The sequence below is a fragment of the Thermothelomyces heterothallicus genome, assembly GCF_042370625.1.
Source record: "Thermothelomyces heterothallicus CBS 202.75 unplaced genomic scaffold P884_scaffold_8, whole genome shotgun sequence".
Taxonomy (NCBI): Eukaryota; Fungi; Ascomycota; class Sordariomycetes; order Sordariales; family Chaetomiaceae; genus Thermothelomyces; species Thermothelomyces heterothallicus.
Window position 1 is genome coordinate 162,782 of NW_027192569.1, and position 21,360 is coordinate 184,141.

The following is a 21,360-nucleotide window of genomic DNA, read 5'->3' on the forward strand; positions in this document are numbered from 1 at the left end:
CCCGTATCCCGACCCTCGGGGCAACATCGTCCGAATCACCAATCAAGTACTACATGCCCATTGGTGATCCCCATACTCCACTCCTGAGCTTCATTTGGGGAATTTTAACGTAGAGGACGCATTTTTTTGATGTCAGCATGAGAATAGGCACGTGGTTTCGTAGCTACTGTGCCTTTCATCACGCATGCGGGGAGACGCGCCATCATGGCTGTCGTTCCTCGGCAATTGTCGCAGAGCTAACGCCATGCTCTCTCGGGAGCTTCTTTCCCCAAAACGCATGTTGAGCAACTGATCAAGATAGTTGCCGGCAGGGAATAATCAAAAAGGTCGATATCCCCGGCCAGAACACAATCAGAGTAAGAAATAGACAGGACCTGAAAAATAGGCACGTAATTAAACAAAGAGTCTCTTTGAGGGGGGGGAAAAAGTAATAAAGCAGGGCGGCCTCGAATGCTGGTCGGTAAGAGCTGTCCCAGGGCCAAAAGCAAAAGGAACCAGGATACTGTGCGTAGTGTTATTTATTTGCCTTGAAAAGCTAATAATAAAAGGTCAACCCTCACAAGCGTCAGATAACCGGGTGGTTAGAAAGCTGGGCAGAAGCCGTAACCGTTCCGAAGAGATTTGCGCTGTTACGTCGCGTTGGACAGCTCTGCCTTGAGGTTCGTCCGCTTAAGAAGGGAATGGGATAGTTGCTATAATGGTACATTTCTATACCAGGATAAAATGTCGCTGGACCGCTCGGTTCGTCATTTCTTAGAGGAAGTTGATACCCACACCAACCTGCAATCCTTTTCGTCCCTCCTCGCCTCTTCGCAGAACCAGAGGTAAGCTGAAGTTCAGCTCGAATCGCGCAACAGGGTGGGCATACACCAGCCCGACACCGGCGGCCAAGCTCGGGATTCCGTTGGTGAGCTTGCCGACGGCCGACTTCACTCCCTTGAAGACGGCCGCCGAGTCCATCGCCAGTCCCTCCTTCCCCTCCTTATCCGTGCCCTTGCTGTTGAGCGCTACCAAGCGCCCCGCATTCGCAAAGAGCTGCAGTCTCAGGGGCGAATCGGGTCCCGTGCGAGGCAGCGGCAGGAGCGCGTTTACGCTTCCGGCGGCAAAGACGTCTCCGCCAACCGCATCAACGCCGTCGTGCGGGCCGAGGCCGCCGATCTTAAACCCGCGAACATCATTCGGCCCCCCGAGCTGAAAGCGGTCATTGATGCGGCTCGGCTGCGCCGCGCCAGTGAGGGAGTAGCCCGATGGGAGTGGGTATAAGACGCCTAGGCGGAGACCGCCTCCGACGGAGACACCCGACTTGCCTGCCAGGCCGGGGATCGCGACGGGCAGCGCGCCCGACGCTTCCACCTCGGTCTTGGCAAAGGAAACGTCGCCGTTCAGGGGGCCCCAGCCCGCCAGCTCGGAAACGGAGCGGAAGAGATATCCGCTCTGCGGCAGCATCGGGTTGTCGCGGCGATCGCGCGTGAAGGTGTGCGTCAGCGAGCTCTTGAGGGAGTCACCTGCGTCGGCGCGAACTGTGGGCGAGGCCGTGGGTGCCAGGCCGGTGAGTTGCCTCCAAACGCTCGAGTATGCCAAGGCATGGGTGTCGCCCTTCTCCGTCAACCAGGCGAGTCGGAGGTTTGCTCCGGTCAGGTGCTCTTCGTGCGATGCCCAAGGCTTTTGCGTTGCCGAGCGCAGTGCTTCCACGGAGAGCCGAAGGTCCGGGTTGCCGTTGATGGGCGTCGAGAACGTGGCATTGTACGCGGACCGTGTCCGCGTGCCGGTGCTCGCGTTGACGGTGAGGGTCTCAGCACCCCCGAAGATATTGCGCACCACGGCGTTGGTGTAGGCCGAGCCTTCAGCGTTTCCAAAATCGGTACCTGCGCTGAACACGAGTCGTGACTTCTCCTTCACACGAATTGAGATGTCCAGATCGGTCCTGTCAGTCGGCGGGGCTGACTGGGGCACGGCGGCTTCGGACAGGAAAACGCCGAACCCTTCCTCCTTGAAGATGTCTTTTGAGAAGCTAGTATGTCAACAGCGGAGAATCATAGGATGCAATACTTTCTCGAAGGTGGAATGTGGCTTACCGAACCGAGCGAGCTTCTTGGTGGCTGCCCCAACGCGGTCGAGGACCTGGCCAAGGGTAGTCCCAGCAGCAGCAGTGTCCTCCAGCACAGGCTTGAAGATTTGATCAAGCAAGCTTCGTCTGGTATTTGTAGCGCCATGGACTTCGAGCGTGCTAATCGACGCAGGGGTCAAGACGTGCTCGTCGAGCTATTCACGGGCCTCGGGTCAGCGGCCGTAACTGCGAAGCGATGATGGACCGGTCGACCGAGCTGGAGGTATACCATCTGCGTGGGCCCCGAATTAGGGGTTGCTACCGTACCCGGAGTGGCAGTAGCATTGACCTTGTCGACGGCCTGCGAGGAAGTTAGTTGGGGTGTGCTGGAGCTGTAGCCGGAGCCGGAACTGGAGCTTGAGGCGCGTGGGTCCAGCGTTGGGATAACGTTGAAAGGAACATGGACCGCAATGGGCTCCTCGTCATTGAATGCGATGATGCTATGGCTGAGATTGGGGCTTACATTGCTGCCGCCGAAGCCTAGAGATGAGGCCATTGGTGCTTTCCTCGACGCTGACAACGGCTGTGATCGCAGGTCGGGTGTGCTTGCGACTTGCTTCCCTTCCCTGCAACAGCCGGAGCTCTCTGATGGGCCTAGGCATTTGGCAATTCCGTTGCGACCGCGCTAACTAGCGAGCAAGCGGCCCCACATTTCAGGCCAATGTGGCTGATGCGCGCGACGGCCAACAGGAGACCCCAGAAGGCCAGTCCCGGCCCGGCCTTCAGCTGACGGCACTCCAGAGCCACCAAGAACCATCAAGACCCGCCGTCGTCATCCTGCTTCTATCTACAAGTCTTCCACGTCCTCTTCTATTCCCTTTAATCCATTTAACCCGTCGCGGGTCCCTCAAATCTACGGCCACCGACACCGACAACCGCCAGCGAAATTGCTTCATTCTTTTCTTTTTCGTTTCTTTATCCTGACGGGCTGACCCTTTCCTTCATTCGTCCTCTCGTTTACCGTTTGTCAGCCGGCCGCCCTGCTCCTTGAGCCCCGGCGATATCTCAGTCATGGCCAGTCGTGCGGCACAGAAGCGCGTATGCATCCCGATAGCCTGCCTCCATATCGCACACGGTCGAACAGACAAGCTAATGCGATTTGGTTAACCACAGTTGACGCGCGAATACAAGAGCATCACCGAGAACCCACCACCATATATCACGGCGCACCCCTCCGAGTCAAACATACTGGAGTAGGGAGACCCTCGCCAGCATATCGTTTGAACCTATACTGACCTGGGCGACCTCTAGATGGCACTATATCATCACCGGGCCCGAAAACACCCCCTATCATGGGGGTCAGTACTGGGGCACGCTCATATTCCCTCCAAATTATCCGTTTGCGCCACCGGCTATTCGAATGCACACACCTTCCGGTAGATTTCAGCCGTCGAGCCGCCTATGTCTCTCCATCTCCGACTTCCACCCTCGATCGTTCAACCCAGCTTGGGAGGTTTCGACTATCCTAATCGGCCTGCTGTCTTTCATGACGTCGGAGGAGATGACGACCGGCTCGGTATCAGCCAGCGAGGCGGAGCGCAAGTATCATGCGGCTCGCTCACGATGGTGGAACTCTACGGGCGGCGGGTCGCACCTCAAGGCCGAGCACGGCGCAGGCAAAGGCAATATCAAGGCCGGAGACGGCGGCGCCAAGTTCAGGTCGGAGTGGCCCGAGCTGGACCAAGAGAACTGGAAGTGGATGCAAGAGAACAAGATCGACCCTGCGACGGGCAACAAGATTGTCGAGAACGGCGGGCCTACATGCGGTCCCCAACTTGGCATTGCTGCAAAGAGTGGGCATCAGGCCCACGCAGTGGTGGATGCCGTGATCCAGCAAAGAGATGCCGGCCAAGGCTGGCTCTTCCGCAACAAGCTGCTACTGGCTGGTGCTGTCATTTTTGTTTACGTTCTAATTGCTCGAATCCTAGGGGAGGGCGGCTTGTGAATTCCGTATTTAAGGGGTGGTTTTGTGGCTCTTGCAATCCGCGAACGACTTGTGCAACTCACGTTTCTGCCTGTGAGCGGAAAGGTATCGGATTTCGACGACACACCAAAACAGCGAAGGTGGGAAGCTGAGCGCTGGGGTTCCAGCTTCGAAGGCCTTAGTTCGCCATCGGGGACTGGTTTCTTTCGGCTTGGTGGGCATGCCGGTGATCTCGGGCGGGAAGCGCAATGGAATCGCCAGGTTAAGCGGGAATAGAATGAACCATACAGGTCGATGAAGCCACACCATCCCCGAACAGCGCTGTCTAGCCCCCAACAGACGCTTGGCGCTTGTATCCTCATCCCCTCAGCTTCGAGCGGTTGTGATGATTCATTCGTGTTTTGACGTCATTCGGTTCCAGACGAGTTTAGGGCCAAAAGGGATTAGGTAGACAGCGTGTGAACTGGATTTAAGTGAATAACACTACCTCTACTCCGTCCGTACCTATCTTGATTCATGTGGTTGGCATGGTTGCGCTGACCTGGAATACTTGTACTGTATGTACATTGCTTCAATCCCTGATCTCGCCGCTGTCCAGCACAACGGACCTTCGACCAACAACTACACCCTCTTCATTGATAAGTCGGGGGCGTATTCCAAGAACGGCGGAACAACACGGCGGAAAAAATAAAGCCGCGGATTGAATCGTACCCGGGCCACACAGGAAATTGATGTCCATGATAGAACATTATGGACCACCTTTGATATTCGTTTCCCTTTCATCCCCCTTTTGATGAGACATACGAGAAGACCAGAGCAACCTAGACTTCCTTCCCAACCCCCCGGGGGACCTTCTGCCCGTCCCTTTGATTCCCTCGTCGAAGACAGTCATTGTTCGGATCGTTCGGTTCGCGTCAATCAACGTTGATACCACCGGGTTCCTCGAGATCTCGCCGGAACTGTAAACCGTGAGGCTCTGAGCTGAATTGGATGTAATTCCCGAGCACATGCACCACTATGCATGGTCCTGTTGCAGGTCTTATTCCCTTAAGGGCAAGTATCTATTCTAAGATCTACTGAATACATGCAGACAAACACTCCACCCCCTACCATGTGATCTATTCTATTAAGTATTGACAAGGAGAAGAGAGAAGTGCGGTTCGTAGAGCACCGCGAAGGCGGGACATTGCCCAAACGTGGTAATAAAAAACTGAAAGATGGCTGTGCACGCTGAACATACGGCACAGGCGGATGCAGGTATTGTGGTCATCATGCCATGGCTGACATTCAGAGGTCAAGAAAATCGACAACTTGACCATCACACATTCCCACGGCAAGTCATGTTGACTTAGTCCTTCTTCTTCTTCCCGAGCTTCTTCTTGGGAACCCTGACAAGCCAGTAGACGGCCAAGGCGGCAAAGACATTGAAAATGATGTAGGCAAACATGATACTGCACGTCATGTTAGCATTCAGAATCCTCCAAGCGGCGGGATCGAGGCAGAAAGAGACCCAAGATTGGGAAAACACTTACCCAAAGTTGCGCCACCTGTCGCTATAGTCCGCTCTCACACCGGCCAGGTACGTGTTGGTATCTCGGATGGTGCAATAAGAGCACATCGTGGTGTTCGACTCATCCTGAAGGTAGCCACCAAACTGGCTGATCCAATCCTTCATGTACTCGCCGCACGTCATGCCGTTCAGCGGCTCAAACTTCAGGTACTCGTTGGCGGCGCAGTGGACCTCGGTGTTGGCCACAGCTGTCGACAGCATTGCGCTCACGAGGTAGCTGAAGGGGCTGACTCGGTACATGAAGATCCAGAAGCGAGGCATCGAATCGGGAGAGGCGAGAACACCGCAGAAGATCAGGCATAGCATGAAAAGGAGGTTGGCGAAGTTGCCTCCCGCTTCAGCCGTTTCGAAGCCCGCGATCATGAAGTCGGTGAACGTAGATGTGAACAGCAAGAAGGAGACGAGAAGGAGGAACATGAGTGCACCACGTTCGGTGGTCTGTCCGGCTTGCGCAGCGTTCTCCTGGAGGCCGACGGGATAGTACCAGCAGAAGTACATAAGCGCACCCATCAAGGTGTTCCACGGGAGTTCCACGATGATTTGTGACAGCATGAACACCTTCCAGCCATACACCTTGGAGGGGCGCTCGCGAACCTCGTACAGGGACCGCTGGATGACGAAATGCGGCATGGTCTGTTGAACGAGCTGACCAAAGACAGTCAGGATGTTGAAAATGGCGAACATCTCTGCAAGATTGTCAGCTGAAGGTTCTGTTCGTGATCAAGAAGAAGAAGGGGGGGGAGGGGAGGGGCATATTGGAGCGGATTCGACTCACGGTTCTGCAGGCCTTGGATCGTGTTGGGCGCCTTGAAGAAAACGAACCCGATGAAGAGCGCAACCAGAACACATAAAGAAGCCTTGGAATAGATGTAGGACGGAGTGCGCCAGTATTGCTGGAAGACACGGTGTGTGACCAGGAAGAGCTGCTGAGTAAAAGGGGCAGCAAACTCGCGGTAGCTTCCAGGGTCGTCGGTGATCGGGTTAGACTCCTTCACATCAGCCTTGAGGCGCTGTAGCTCGGCCTGGACAGCAGCATACTCGGGGCTGCTGCGCCAGGTCTGGTGCCAATCAATGCTGCTCGAACTTCCCGGGGCTGCGCCAATGACCTCAAGCATCCACTCAGCCGGGTTGGCATCTGGGGGACAAGGGAAGCCGCCATTGCGCTCGAAATAGGATATCATGGTCTTAGAGTTCTCTCCAATGTCGCCAAAGTAGACCGTTTTTCCGCCTTTGGCCAAGAACAAAAGCCGATCGAAGCGCTGGAAAAGCATAGCAGAGGGCTGGTGGATGGTGCAGAGAATGGCTTGGCCGTTCTTGGTCAATTTCTCGAGGAGGTCCAGAATAGCCCACGATGTTTGGCTGTCAAGACCAGAAGTCGGCTCGTCGACGAACAGTAGCAGGGGCGGTTTGGCAGCCAACTCGACACCAATAGTAAGACGCTTTCTCTGCTCCACGTTGAGACCTTCGCCGGGAACACCAATGACAGCATCGGCGTATTCCTCCATTTCCAAAAGCCTGATGACCTCGTCGACGTAAGCAAGCTTCTCGGCACGCGGAATGTGAGCGGGCTGGCGGAGGAGGGCGCTGAAGTTCAAAGCCTCGCGAACCGTTGTCGTCTGAAGATGTAGATCCTGTTGTTGCACATAACCGGTCTTGCGCTGAAACGAAGCGTCCCTGGGGCGGCCGTCAACAAGCATCTCGCCAGTGATGACTCCCATGGATGTTCTGTCGGCCAAGCAGTCGAGCAGGGTTGTCTTTCCGGCACCCGAGACACCCATCAAAGCGGTTAAGGTGCCCGGCTTAACCCAGCCGTCGATGTGGTCCAGGATTTGGCGCGTCTCTCCTTTAACTTTGACCTCGTAGCAGACATTGCTCCAGTGGAAGACGCTGGTTGACTTTTGGAGCGTGCCGCCCTCCTTGTCGGACGAGTGGCCATCGGAGACATTGCCGCTGACAGCCTTGCCAACAGGGCCAGCCACAGGGATGCCACCGGACTCGGCATCGCCCTTGTTCTCCTTGAACGATGCCGGCTTGTGGCCGCGGCGGAAGACCAGGACTTCGCCCTTGCTCTTCTTGGCAGCGACATTCTCGGCGGCAACCATGTAGCAAACAAGGAAACCAACCATGAAGGCGAAGATGATACCAATGTTGCGCCATTTGTGCGCATGGTAGTATCGGAACCCGGAGTTGATATAATCATCGCCGTTGACCCATGCTGAGCCAGGGACGGACCCAATCGCAGAGCAAACACGGTTCGTCGGTCCCGCGTTTTGGTATCCTGGGACCGCAGGGCTCGGGACGAACTGAGCGCAGCTGAAGTTTCGGTTATGGAACTCATTAACCATGAGCGACTCGAACGCGTATGCCAGAGGATCAATGTAGTTGATCCATCGGCACCAGCCCAACATGTAGTCGATAGGAATGACGAAGCCGGTGAAGATGACGAGCGCGAGGATGATGATAGCGGCCGGTACCATGGCCTGAGACAACGTCCTCGATGAGCTGGCAATGGTCCGGAACATCATGGACATGGTCAAGACGGTGAGGAAGGAGATGAAGAGGAAGAAGAAGAAGGCGCCCGGCTCACGACGCAGGTTGGTCATGAAATACAGAGTGATGTTGAACACGATCGTGTTCGCAACCTTGTACGGCATGTCGCAGAGCATGGAGGCGACGGCTTCGGCGGACGGGTGATACAGCGCATACCTGTCGTGTTTCTCGACGATGGGCCGCTGGGCGTACAGGGTCAGGATTTCCAGGGCGCTAGAGAAGGCGTTCATGAGGCAGGCGAAGAAGAGCAACGCGCCGCGTTGGTAGAAACTGTCAGTAGTCGGCTGCATGTTGTAGAAGACACTCGAGATAATCAGGGCCATGATGAAGTTGCCAATCAGAGCTCCGAGACTCAGGCTCGGGTCGCCGATCAGCCGCCTCCACCCGCGCCACAGGCAGAGTTGGATTTGCTGCGTGTAGGAGAGAGTGAAGGGCGATTTGGGGCGCTGGGCCTTGGCCTGCTGTGCCCTTCGGGACGCGCGGAAGGCCTCCGCGTCCGGCCCATTGATGGGATGTTGCTGCTTGTACTCCTCGATCTCGGCCTGCAGCGCCCGGTATTCGGCACTGTTCTTCCAGGCGGCGGCGAACTCGTCAGGTGTGCGCGGAGCCTTTCCTTCGAAACCGGGCCGGACGATCCGCTCTTGTGGGCTCGTCATCGACGTCAAAAAGTCAGGCGTGGTCTGGCGGGCGGGGCATTCGAAGCCCAGGTTGATGAAGTACTGCTTGGCTTCGCTAGCTTTGCCGAAGAAGATCTGGCGGCCTTCGTACAGCACTATCACCTTATCGAATAGGTCATAGGCGCTTTGTGGTGCCTGGTAGATTGAAACGCACGCCGTGCTGCGGAACAGCTCGGTTTCCAGCCTCAAGGTCTTGCAGAACTCGATAGCGTTGGCGCTGTCCAAGCCACGGGTGCTGTTGTCCCAGCACTGCAATGGCGCGTTGGACAGAGCAGCCTCCGAGATCGTGACACGCTTCCTCTCGCCACCCGAGACACCGCGAATGTACTCGTTGCCGACGCGGGTGTTGATGGTGTGGCTGATGCCAAACATGGCCATGACCACGTCTCTCAGATGGTTCGCGAACGCGGTCTTGGAAACGCCGGGAGGCAGCTGACGCGGGGCGCGGGCATGGGCGGCGAATGTCAGCGTGTCACCGACGGTCAGCTGCGGGAAGTGGGTGTCGACTTCGGCCGTGTAGATGGCCTCGCCACGGTGTCGAGTGTGCATCTCCTCGGCCGTCATGCCTGTATCGTCGTCAGCAGACTAAGCCCAGGGACGTAACCTCGGAGCGATGGAGACTTCCGACTTACCCTGATAGTTGAAATAGGAATTCTCGTCGACGTAGATGCCGTTATAGTCGCCCGCAATTGTCTTCAAAAAGGTTGTGCAACCCGAGCCCGGGGGGCCGAGAACGACCAACATCTCTCCCTGCCGAACCAGACCATCGAAGCCGCGCAGGATGTCGATCCGGCGCTTGCCGTGGCCGGTGATCCTGCGCAGTAAGCCAACCGCCTCGAGCCACACATTGACAACGTCCTTTTGGAAATCTGTTGGGGATCCGAAACCGTGGACGTTGAGGTTCTGGAAGGCAACGCCAGTCGTGCGGAACTGGTGGCCCTCGCCGGTGACCATGTCCACCACGGCCTTGGCCCAAGCGCGGGCACTGAAGTTGGGACCATTGGGATTCAATGGCGACTCCTTGTCATCGGACGCGATATGGAAAGGATTGACGCCCTTGACGTCCGCATGTGATTGGGCCGTGTACTTTCTTGCCAGAGCCTGCACGACGCTATGGCGTCGCTCCTGCTCGATGGCGTCCTCATCATCCTCGACGGCAGTGTCGGTCCCATCACCCGCTCCCCCGTCCTTTTCGGACTGTGAGGCATGCTTGTCGGCAACGGCCGTCGCCGAGTTGGCACGGGCATTTTCCTCCACTTCCTCATGGTCGCGTGTCGTCTGTCGGGCGAGCGGCGACCCGGTCGTACGGGCTGTCAAATCATAGTTCCCAAAGGAACCAGTCCCTGTCAAGGACATTTTGCGACTGCCGCGTGGTGGTGCGCCACCGCGTCGCAACGTTGAGTGTGAAACAGGGACGGACGGAAACTGCCGCTGCGGGGCCGCTGTGCGCCCGAGCCAATCTCTGGATCGCTTCTTTACGCGATTCGCGGTCCTCAAAACTCTGGAAGAACCAAGAGGTTAATTATCAGGACTTGATGAATAGATATTTTGGGTCGGGAGGGAAACGAGTGGCATGAAAGAGAATGGGAGAAGGTCGACCGTAACGAGAGAGCAGACGGCGACGAGCTAATGCCGTTTTTGGGGGTGCCGCCCTGGTTATACCAACGGAAGGCTGAACCAAACGGGCGAGACGGGGTCTTCATAGGGCCCGAGTGGAGCTGCACCCTGCTGGATCTCGCACTGCCTCGGGCATCGCAAACGATGTCGACCCGGTCCTAAAAAGTTCCCGAGCCTGGAGGTCTCTGCAGAAGTGGGTCTGCGGAACGGATTTCTCGGGGCCCCGGTGATTGGAAGTCCGATCTGGATAACATTTTGACTTCACTGGCACAAGCATTGCGCTAATCTCGCTGCGAAGTACATAGGCAGTTCAAGGTTATTTATGTTGGTGTTCTCGTATTTAGTCGATAGGTTACACGATGCTCGTCCTTCGTGCTTGACTTCTATGAGTGGCCCTTAGAATCTGAGCACAGAATCCGAGTACCAAAATAATGAATCATCGCCAATCCTTCCACGTGGTTCGAACTGCGAAGTAGTGTTCACTACTGTGTACGTCCGTACACCGAGAGAGTCGATAGGTAAAGGTAGAAGGTCATCAAAGCCTTGTGGAGAATCGAAGGCTTGGCCCAAAAACGGCACGGTTGCGAAATGAGCTATTGAGATAGGCCCACCTTCCTACATAGTAGTGTAGTTGTTGCACATGTACTGTGTAGTTTCCACTTCTTGTGGACTCCCAGTTTTGCCCCTTTTTTCCCGGGATCTAAAATGCGAAACCGAAGATAAACACCCTTACTTAAAAAGCAGTTTCCACATTCACGTATTCGTATACACCTCTACACAGTAACTTTGCTAGATAACGCCATATTAGAGTAAATTACCGAACAAAGCACGCACGTCCAGTCCTGGGCAGAGTGTAGACTTCCAGGCTTACATGCAGTTTCCAAATCCTCTAGTGTCCACTAATACCTGGCCATGATTCACTATGACGAAGTGCGACTGGACCTCAGACTCGGCGGGACCTTCGTCATCCAATAGGTGCGTCAGCGCCAAGCGGCTGAACGATCCTTGAATGTGGGCTCCGTCATGGTCGCCGCATGGGCTCTCGGGTTCTGGAAACTCTCCGACAGCCCGTGTGGTACGGATTACAAAAACCCTTCCAGAAAGTCTCCTCCGCCCCGCGCCTCCGCTGGCCCTTGGCGGTCCCCCACGTTGCCGATCCCTGTTGCCTTGATCAGATTTGCCATCCGTACAAGAGGAAGATGGCGCTGTCGATGGCTGCACACAGAACAGACCTACAGAGTACAGATTATAACAACTGTTTAGGGTTACTGGAATGTGCATAATTATATGTTACAACCTAATTTGCATAGTATATCATCAAAAGATCTAATTACCACTACACGTGTACTTTCGTTGTTAGGGCCATTGGCCTCTTTCCCCTGTTGCAGCTTGTAAGCATTTTGAGGACCGGATACGAATACGAAAGAAAAAAAGGAAAAGAGAAAAAAAGGGATAACGATTACTTGCCTCACCATGATTCACATAGTGTCAGCTTCTGTCAATCAAATTGTATCAATTCAAAGCCAAGATGTCCGAAACAAGACCAATCAAAACATTCGCCTACCAACACAAGCCAGGTGAAGCCCGAGATGCTACTCCATAGAGCCCTGGGTAACTATACCAAGAGTTTGACGCCGAAGATATGCCGTATTCAGTCAAAGGTTTCCTGTATTCTCTCTTCCTCTTCTATATGCTTCTTTCCAAGCTGCCTGGCTAATCATCCCAGGGGCAGCCACTTACTCGTGTAATTATCCGTAATTCTTTGCGACATACTCCCTATGTTCCTTCATTCCCGTCTGTGGCAATCTGCGCTGCGAGTGCTTGACGCGATACGCCGTGGCCACGGCTAACATGAAGGAAACCTCGTCTCCACGGCAGACATGAGCAATGCCGCTCTGTAATTTCAACAATACAAGGAGTAATTAAATAGAGCGTATCAGCATCCCGCATAAGACTTCAGCCAGAACTTGTCAATCTTATGACAATTTCTCACGACATGGTATATCATAAGTGACACCAATTTCGTAATATGATTGTATCATCTGCGGTACGTCAAAAGTTATAGACTACAAACGAGATAGGCTTGAAGTTCCTGCAGGGTGTTGTGTAAGTCCCCATTTCGACCCGAGAGCATCTAGAGTCCTACTATATGCTACAATTTAGTTATTCACACTTCCTTCCACGCATTCTCGAGGTCGCTGCCACTTAAGGCTTCTATTATCCCAAGCCACTGTCTGCGGCCTGAAAAGGCTTGTTGTTCGTCCGCTTGGCGCTTCAATTTAGGTAAGGTAATTAATTGCGTACTTAAGCGGGACAGGAGAAGTGTGAAGCAAAAGCGACGCCGCAATTGCCTGCCAGTAATTGCACCTTAAGTATGGCCGTAGATATTCTGACAAGAAGCCTGTCACAAAAGTATCATGGTGGCGTCTTGATGGTCCAGAGCCGACTCCGAGGCCTGATGCATTTATGTCGGATATTGTTTATCGATCTGTCTCTACGTCTACGGGGCAGCGAGCACCTTTGCCGTAGGAGGAGGTACTGCAGAACTCTCCGTCAGCCTTGTAGAGCTCCGGACCTACTTATCGCTTCGTCCCCACCGGCAAAGGTGAAGGAAGTACAAGCATATAATCTTACCATGCTTCAAGGTCAAGAATAATCACACAACTTGGTGTTTAAGAAAAAACGACAGTCACACCATAAAGGGTTATCCCATCATATCATGCACATTGACTCGACGTCTCAGTTTTGCACTTGTCAGATCGCTAGGATCCGAACGGCAAGTAGACAACGCCAGCCGCAGTACTGGTAAACATATCCTCAATGGAAGGTAATCACTAATTAGGTCCTAGATACCACTACCCAGTTTTGATTGTTGAATTATTTTCAATGACATTTCAAGGTCAAAGCTTTTAAGGCCAGGGACTACAATTTTCAGGATATATTAACATTTCGAAAAAGATAGCTAGGTTATAGCATTCTATATCTATATAACAGGGACTTCTACTTCACAGTAGTAGATGAAATCGTTGGCGTCACACTGAGGTAAGAGCATTCCTTCGAAGCTCGTAGAAGGATGCTGCGCTCCGGTTTTGTTTTGATCACGCTGGTGTGTGTTACGAGTTTCGTCCACCGCCTTTAGTGTAAACATCAAGTGAGCCAGTTTTCTTCTCGACGCAATCTGGTTTGTACCTCACTCTTGCCAAGTGGATGCAGTTATACATGCCTTAGACGGGCTGTGCTCTTGTTCTTGCGACAGTCACTTCTGAGGGTCTATAGATGTGCGCCTCTTCTTCTTCCCCCATGCTTATCCTCTTCTTCGTCATATATTTACGGTGAGGGTGGCGTCCGCAACCCTAATCCAACACGAAGTTCTGAGCCTTACGACGTCAGTAGCGAGTTTGAGCGCCTAGGCAATGATGGCATGCCTTTCCCTGCGGCCTGCCAGCCAAAATAGCCAAGAGCGGGAGGCCAGCACCTGTGGCCCACAATGGATCATAATGAGTCTCTCTGGCTTGAGACCCGGTTCGCTGAGCTTGTTATCTCCCGCCAACTAAGCTCTATCACACCGGATCAGCTCGATTGCGAAGATTAGGGTTGTAAATGACCAGCCGATGACCTTTAAAGTAGGTGATTTTGACAGTTGGCTGCTGCTACGTGGAACCGCGCCCTGGAGATTCAGTGACACTTCCATTCCCTTCGAGCGGTATTGGTGCGTTGCTCTCCAGGTACCAACAATCCTACGATTATCTGCTTCGATAGATCTTTCGGCTTGCCCTTCACTCCGGCAATCCTAGCGACTGTCTTGTCTGCCCGATGTTCAAGGCCGGGGCTACAGACGCTTCGCAATCCAGAACATTTACCGCCTCCTAGCCGGAGTGTATACAGGGTCCTAGAAAAGTCCGAGTGAATTAGCGGTAGATTCCCTTTATCAGTTGGCCCAGAAAAGGATGAGATTCATCATTGAAACGGACTCGTGTGAGCTGCGGAGGGACGCAATAATTACATTATCGCCATTTTCGGGTTGCCAAAAGGTACTACGTAAAATGAGGGAGTGATACTGAATTTAAAAAGAGACCTAACAGAGAGTTTTAGCCATAAACCTAGAAACAGGCAAGAGAGCTAAAACAGCAGCGTGAAACCGCGGAAGATCGAAAGAACAATAAGAATATCAAGAGCGCGTACGGAACTGCTTCATACTCTCTGTACCGACTCGTTTTTTCTTGGCGAAAGATCCGGCACGTGCCAGGACCCAGAAGGTGGGGTCAGCCCTCAAGCTGGCGGGCTTGAAGCGGTAAGTTACCTCAATCTGCCTGCCGTTTTCCATATTTCCGCCATTAACGTACCTAGGTACCCCAGGTGCCTTCCTTAGGTCCACACGTGCGTACTCCGTATGTGCTCTGATGAGCCAGCAATTGGGCGTATTGCGTGGCGTCCTCAAGACGGTTTCTGGCATTTTTCACGTAGTACTTGGGAGATATTCGGCTGGAAGTAAGGTTGTCATTACTTGCCCTTCCCGTTTGTTACCGCATCTTCTCCGGTCGATTCAGCTTCGGTTTTGGTACCTTATCTTTTGGGAATCTGCCGCTTACAGCAGCAAGTATAAAAGTAAGGTACTTTTCGATACAAAGCGCTTACCGGCCAATCCGTGCCCCGTAATACCTCGCTAAAGGTTAGTACAGGATCTTAGGTAAGGTACTTTAGCGTTGGGCGCCGCCATACGTGACGATGTGTCATGCCACCAACTGAGGATCGAACCCCGCTGAATTGCGCCAACTCGTCGTATCCCGGCTGCAGAACTGCACTTGCCAAGCTGCTACAACGCGCCTTCTCGACCGCCCTGGCTGAGCCCGGGACCCGTGGATACCTTGCACCGACTAACCTATCCATATACCTCTCCTACACTGCCAACAACGAAGCACTTCGGGGACCGGGACGCTCTCTTGCTCGCAGGATTTACCGGCGAAGCCGGGAACAAATGAGGAACACCCACCCTATCAACCTATCAACGATCTGTGCCCACGCTCGTTCGCCGCTCTCGCTTCATTTTGTTCTCGGAACGCAGTGCAAGCCCCCCGTTGACCCGCCCGCTCCAACCCACCTTAACTGCTAGTTTACGTCACCAAAGGCCTCTCGAGGACCAGAGCCGGTCGCTTCACCTCTTCGCGTATCAACAACTTTCGCAAACCCGCCCTCGTCGCCGGCCATTCTCTTTGAGTCGCCCTGACCGACAACAATCCCGAATGAGGTGATCAGGCGCGGGGTATCGAAACAATGGGAAATGCAAGCACGAAAGAATCACGCTCGGGGGATGGTAGCAATCGTATCCATCACCCCGGCTCCGCCGGCGCTCGCGACGCCGGGAGTGCTTCTCTTCAATCCGACAGAGCATCGAACCGCAGGAACCGGGTTAGTCGCGGGGACTTGGGAGGGCTCTTAGGACTGGCTTCGGGTGGAGGTTCAAGCTCTCAGGCGGAAGCGCCGCATGAGCGCCGCGAGACCAAGCAGGAGCGGGAAGCACGAAGGCTGGAGAGGGAGCGCATAGCGAGAATCGCCGAGAGAGAGCGAAGCATGAGAGAAGAACACGTCGATGGCGGCTACTTGGTCACTATGGGAACATACTCGAGCCCAGAGGACTTCAACAAGCAGATCGTCCGACAACTTCAGGTTAGTGGCTACCCTCATAGCATTGCATGATCCGCGCCGTACTCAGCTGTTCGCTGCAGATCGAGCGCAAACTGGCCCCCTTCTGGCGGGGGCTTAACGACTTCGATGACCATTGGACCGAGCCACAAATCATTGCTGCCGCACGAGGGCTACCGATTCCTCCCGCCGACCAAACCCCCCCTGATGACCTCATTCCGCGCCCGCTTCCAACGACTCATGCGCCCGAATCAAGTCAGAATCCGGATAACCTGACTGTACCGATCGGCGACCGCTCCCTGTCAACTGCCTCCGACCACGCCACGTCCAATCCGCCCTCTACGCTGTCATCACCTGTCTCCAGCCACGCCCCAAGGACAAGCTCCCCATTCAAGCCTCGCGGCAAAGCTATCGCCGCCGTTCTCGGTGGAGGAAACTCTCGTAACGGATCCAGTACCGATATCATGCCCCGCGAGATCAACCTCCCGCATGATCCTTTCGTCAACGGACAGCCGATCGAAGTCTTTCTATACAAGAACGCCATCGAGTGCCCCATCTGTTTCTTGGCTTACCCGCCCTATCTGAACCATACCCGCTGCTGCAACCAGCCGATATGCAGCGAATGCTTCGTTCAGATCAAGCGGCCAGACCCGCACTTCCCGGAGGGACACAACGAGAATGATCCTAACCACAACCCTGAGGAAAGTGCATGCCTCCTAGTATCCGAGCCTGCGTGCTGTCCGTACTGCACGCAACCCGACTTTGGTGTGACATACGATCCACCACCCTTCCGGCGCGGCTTGGTGTACAGCATGTCTCCGGCTGCGTTGGGAACCACGAGCGCCGCCATGTCTTCGAGCAGCTCGGTAAATTCGGCTACCCTGTCACCAGCCAGCGGATCCCCTAATAATGGGACCGGCCGCCGACGCAACCAGTCTGTGTCTGCCAACGACCCCAATGTCGTTCTAACAGATCGGATTCGGCCGGAGTGGGCATCAAAGCTGCAGGCGGCACGGGCGCATCTAGCAAGGAGGGCTGCCGCTGCAACTGCGTTGCACACGGCGGCGTTCCTTATAGGCGGCTCCGAGAACCGGGCATTCCGTAGTCGATTCAGCCGGAGGAACACGGGGGGGTCTGGGCCTGCAGGTGCGTCGCCTAGCGGCCCGAACCAGGGAGAGGGCGAGAATGGGGATAGTGGACCCGGAACTCCTTCACAGAATGGCCCTGATCAGAACCCTCGGGGATCTAGTCGTGGCTGGTCGGGCGGTGGTGCTGGCGGGAGCCGCCGCAGTCGCCTTGAAGACCTCGAGGAGATGATGCTAGCTGAGGCCGTCCGCTTGTCGCTTGCCGCCGAAGAGGAGCGCAAGCGGAAGGCAGAAAAGGAGGAGCGAAAAGAAGCGAAGAAGCGGGAAAAAGAGGAGCGCAAGGCGGCCAAGGCGGCTGCAAAGCACGCCGGACCTTATGAGGGCGCCGGCAGTGGTCAAACCTCGGCTAGTGGCAGTGCCCTCAGTCTGCCTGGCCTTGGTTTTGGAAGGAGGCGGGGCAATAGTGGTGCCAGTAATCTGCGGATTGAAGCCAGCGTTGCCAATGCGATGGTCACAGGCGAGTCTCCGGAAGCAGGCCAGAAGGATAAAGGAAAGGGCGTCGACCGCGGCGCCCCCGCGCACACCGAGAGCGCCCTTGCGTTTACTTCTGATCCAGCGGGTGCGGCTGGCACCTCAGGTCCTCCCCCAGTTCCGTCGCACCTTCGACAAATGAGCAATGCCTCCTCTGTCTCCTCATCCATACTTGACAGCCAGCCCGGCAGCTTTACCTCGCCCTCCCATCTCCAGGATCCCCGCGGCAGTGGTCTCAGTCTAGGGAGCCGGTCAGCTGCTAGCGAAGATGGTGACCAGGACCGAGATCGGGATCGTAGCGCCAGCATGGAGCCGATATTCAATTTCAGGAGCCTGGCAGAGGTGGTTGGTGTTAGTCTGGAAGGGGACAACGCCGGCAGACGTCTTCGCCTCACTGAAGCCGAGAAAAAGGCAGGGGAGTCCGGGGAGATGGGACCGCAAAAAGGTGACGGGGATGGCGATGGTGTGAACCTAACACCACCGGCTGATGTCCCGGGTAGCCGCCTGGCGCCGCCGGCAGGGGCGGCGGCGAGCAGTGCCAATAAAGATTTAGAAGAGGACATACCAGATGTCCAGAAGAACACTCCTGGAGCCCCCGACGCATTTTTTCCGCCTACGGTCACTATTACACCCGACACGCCCACTGCCGCCGGTGCCGATGAAGAGTCAAAGCAGCTTGGTTGCGAGACTACCATGGAGCATGAGCCTCGGGCGACGGCAACCCAGTAGCGGTATCGACGGTCCCTATAATGGGGATGGGGTGACGGCGTGATTCGTTCTCATTCCGACAGACCAGGGGAGAAGCCACCAGTGAGGAACGCCTGGGTGGCAAGATGTTTTTCTCTCACCTGCGTCGGTGGAAGCATCGGTGGAGTACCAGTCAATGGGTGTATGGTTCATGGTAACACGAACATCTAGCGATGAGGACACGAATGTTGTAGCCACAGTGGCTTGTTTCTAACGGACTGGGCAAGCAGCGGGATTGCATTGAGATGTTGTGGCAAGACTCAGCGGGCCTAGACTAGGCGGAGTCTCGGTTTTCTCTTTTTTGTTTTCTCAATCCAACCCCCACCCCTGTCAAAGTATCCATATCTCCATTTGTTTATCTCCTCCTCTGCGCTTCGTTTTCGAGGCTAACTCAAACCTTCCCCTTTCTACACAGTGGTGGTATCTCCAAAGGAGCAATCAGGCGAGATGACGCAAGAATGAAAGCAAAGATCGTGGTATAGCTGCCGAGGCAGGGTCTTGGGGCGCCTGGCAGCCCTGGTTCCCTGGTTTTTAGTTACACGTTGGAACGGGGCAGCATATAACTAGCTGGTATACGGTAGAAGATTAGCATGGTGTTATCCTCCTCCTCTAAGCCCGTCACCTGTGTGATTGGTACTACCTGGTCTGCGTGAGTTGGGCAATTTGCCTGCTTTGCTTCGCCTTTTCGAATGCGGCCACGACGCCGTCGTCCGGAACGACCCCACGGTCGGCTTCCGCTCTTGTGTTCACATAACCAGGCTTCGGGCTATCCCAGACATAATCCAACCACGATCTCAACTCGGGCCACAGCTCATTCCGTACCAAATTCAAGACCTTCTCCTGGCGGGCTAAGCCATACGGCTCATCGCCGCGAGAGGCTGCATGGGCGAGGCTGGAAAGGACGCCGCGCCACTCGGTCACTGTCTCTTCCAGCTCCGCGATTGTCGTCACACCGCAGACGGTCACGCCAATCCTGCGGGGACCCACGCCCGGGGTCGCGACATCGACCCCCAGGCCGGCGGTTGCCGCAACCCGCGCCCACTCGGCCATCGACCAGCGGATGGCGACGGACTCGAGGCGCTCGCCCGCCGCGGCGGAGACGTCGGCAAGCCTCTTGCACGCGGCACGCAATTCCGGCGGCGAGGGATGCCAGCGGGTCACGAGGGAGACCTTTGTGCCCGTCGCGTTATCGCCATCCTCGTCAGCCGCGGGCGGGGCCTCGGGCAGGCCGCGACTCGTCAGCAAGCCCATACCCAGTATGCTGGCATTCAAGACCACGTCGACGCCGGCCTTTTTGAACCTCGCGAGCGGCGAGGAGCCGTCCGCCCCGGCGTCCGCCCCGGCCGCCCCGTCATCCAGCCACGGCAGGCCGAGCGTGCGGTTCTGCACGGTGAAGTTTCCGTAGCTCAGCACGGCGTCCAGGGGCTCCCCGGTCTCGCGGAGGATCATCTCGGCCAGGCTGCACAGGACCGGGACGGGGAAGCCGCTGATGCCGACGTAGCGCACGACGCCCTCCTCGTCGCGCAGGCGGCGCAGCTCGCGGACGGCGGCGAGCACCTCGGGCGGGGAGACGAACTCGACGTCGTGCATGTAGACCAGGTCGAGGTACGAGGTGCGCAGGCGCTGCAGGCTGCGCAGGACCGAGTAGCGCACCCACGAGGGCGAGTAGTCGAACTCGGCGGAGGCGATGCGGCCGGCCTTGGTGACGAGGAAGAAGCTGGAGCGGGGGAGCGGAACGGCCCGGCCGGCTCGGTCGGCGCCCGAGGACGCGGAGGAGGCGGAGGCAGCCGGGGCCGGGGCCGGGGCCGGGTGCATCAGGGCATCGAGGGCATCGCCGAGAAGGATTTCGGACGGGCCGTAGTAAGGGCTGGTGTCGAAGGCGTTGACGCCGAGGGAGAGGGCGCGGGCGACAATGTCGCGGTAGGGCATGGAATGCGGGTCGGCGACATATTGGGTGTTGAAGGTCGCCGTCCCCAAGACGAGGGGTGGCAGCACCGCGTGGAGCGGCGGGCGGCGGGTCGCGTCATCGGCCATGGTGGACGGTGATGGTTTGGCGTTCGGCGCTGTCGCTGCTTTCTTTGCCTTGCAGAAGACGACTGTGGGTGAAGAGGCAGGAACCGGCTGGTGAGGGGTGTCGAATGCATCATCAGCCCTGCCGATGGCCTCTTCTCGCCCAGTGGGGTTCCGCGACCTTCGGGATGTATTTTGAAGCGGGGGCGCACGGCCGATTACTCGTAACTCCGTCACCGAGCTCGGCGCGAATTGGGGGGCATGATTGCCCCAGGGCTCGGCACAGGCCGCTGTTGTTCCTGCCCGTGGGCTTTGTCAGCGAGCGGAAGCAGGTGATGGACGATAACAAGTTGGGGGTCAGCAGGAAAGGCCCCCGTGGTTGGACTTGCGAGAGGCTAGACCCGAGATCGCCATCCCCGCGATCTGCATGCAAGTGGGCTTTTCATTTTCGAATAAGGTGGCTCCGTACTTTTTCGAGAAGCTTGAATTTGGACCGTGCTCTCGTGCCCATGCGGGTCTGTACAATAACTAAGGCGGTGCGCAAATTCGTTAAGTTGACACGGGTCGCTTGCAAGGAAGGTACGGATACCTTAGGGAGGCTGTGTGTTCACTGAGCACCAACCCACCCGACCGACTCCAAGCAACCTTTTTGCCTGCAACACATTGATCAATCAACACTCCATCCTCATTGCAAGCTCGGATAGCTCCCATTACGAGTTACGACTCTCCTTTCACACAGAGCCCCGGCTTCTGCATTCTTTACTCTTTTTCTTTTCTTTTTTGACCTTATTTCATTCGTGTCGTTAGACGCTAATGAGCTTTATCTGTCCGTTATATTTATATTTGTTCTGCCTCAAAGCAACAACCCTTGGAATGACAACTGCCAAGCACCAGGCCACCGT

General features: G+C 55.8%; 5 protein-coding genes across 5 annotated transcripts; 2 read left to right on the plus strand and 3 right to left on the minus strand.

Moving 5' to 3' along the window:
* Positions 1 to 753: 753 nt before the first annotated feature.
* On the minus strand, positions 754 to 2,603 carry P884DRAFT_197558 (surface antigen-domain-containing protein; the record flags this gene model as incomplete). The annotated part of the gene is made up of 4 exons (XM_069438070.1): positions 754 to 2,000; positions 2,076 to 2,262; positions 2,337 to 2,408; positions 2,571 to 2,603. The coding sequence occupies 4 exons, from the start codon at positions 2,601 to 2,603 to the stop codon at positions 754 to 756; spliced, it is 1,539 nt and encodes a 512-aa protein (XP_069298387.1).
* Positions 2,604 to 3,118: 515 nt separating this feature from the next.
* On the plus strand, positions 3,119 to 4,052 carry P884DRAFT_298865 (ubiquitin-conjugating enzyme/RWD-like protein; the record flags this gene model as incomplete). The annotated part of the gene is made up of 3 exons (XM_069444649.1): positions 3,119 to 3,145; positions 3,221 to 3,300; positions 3,359 to 4,052. 3 exons carry the CDS (start codon positions 3,119 to 3,121, stop codon positions 4,050 to 4,052), a joined length of 801 nt encoding a protein of 266 aa, XP_069298388.1.
* A 1,327-nt stretch (positions 4,053 to 5,379) lies between these two features.
* Positions 5,380 to 10,184, minus strand: P884DRAFT_198309 (ABC-2 type transporter-domain-containing protein; the record flags this gene model as incomplete). Its single annotated transcript, XM_069438135.1, has 4 exons — positions 5,380 to 5,482; positions 5,564 to 6,287; positions 6,377 to 9,394; positions 9,461 to 10,184. 4 exons carry the CDS (start codon positions 10,182 to 10,184, stop codon positions 5,380 to 5,382), a joined length of 4,569 nt encoding a protein of 1,522 aa, XP_069298389.1.
* Positions 10,185 to 15,220: 5,036 nt separating this feature from the next.
* P884DRAFT_328931 (uncharacterized protein) lies at positions 15,221 to 18,780 on the plus strand. Its single transcript, XM_069445615.1, has 2 exons — positions 15,221 to 16,109; positions 16,169 to 18,780. Exons 1-2 carry the CDS (start codon positions 15,717 to 15,719, stop codon positions 18,428 to 18,430), a joined length of 2,655 nt encoding a protein of 884 aa, XP_069298390.1. The 5' UTR covers positions 15,221 to 15,716; the 3' UTR covers positions 18,431 to 18,780.
* Positions 18,781 to 18,937: 157 nt separating this feature from the next.
* P884DRAFT_241250 (Aldo/keto reductase family-domain-containing protein) lies at positions 18,938 to 20,482 on the minus strand (the record flags this gene model as incomplete). The annotated part of the gene is made up of 1 exon (XM_069440209.1): positions 18,938 to 20,482. The coding sequence occupies one exon, from the start codon at positions 20,480 to 20,482 to the stop codon at positions 19,085 to 19,087; it is 1,398 nt and encodes a 465-aa protein (XP_069298391.1). The 3' UTR covers positions 18,938 to 19,084.
* Positions 20,483 to 21,360: the final 878 nt, after the last annotated feature.

Bases quoted from the DNA above. Each gene is read 5' to 3' on its own strand.
- P884DRAFT_328931 (XM_069445615.1), top strand. From the start codon at position 15,717: ATGGGAAATGCAAGCACGAAAGAATCACGCTCGGGGGATGGTAGCAAT. The intron at 16,110-16,168 runs GTTAGTGGCTAC...TGTTCGCTGCAG, and splicing joins AGATCGTCCGACAACTTCAG to ATCGAGCGCAAACTGGCCCC.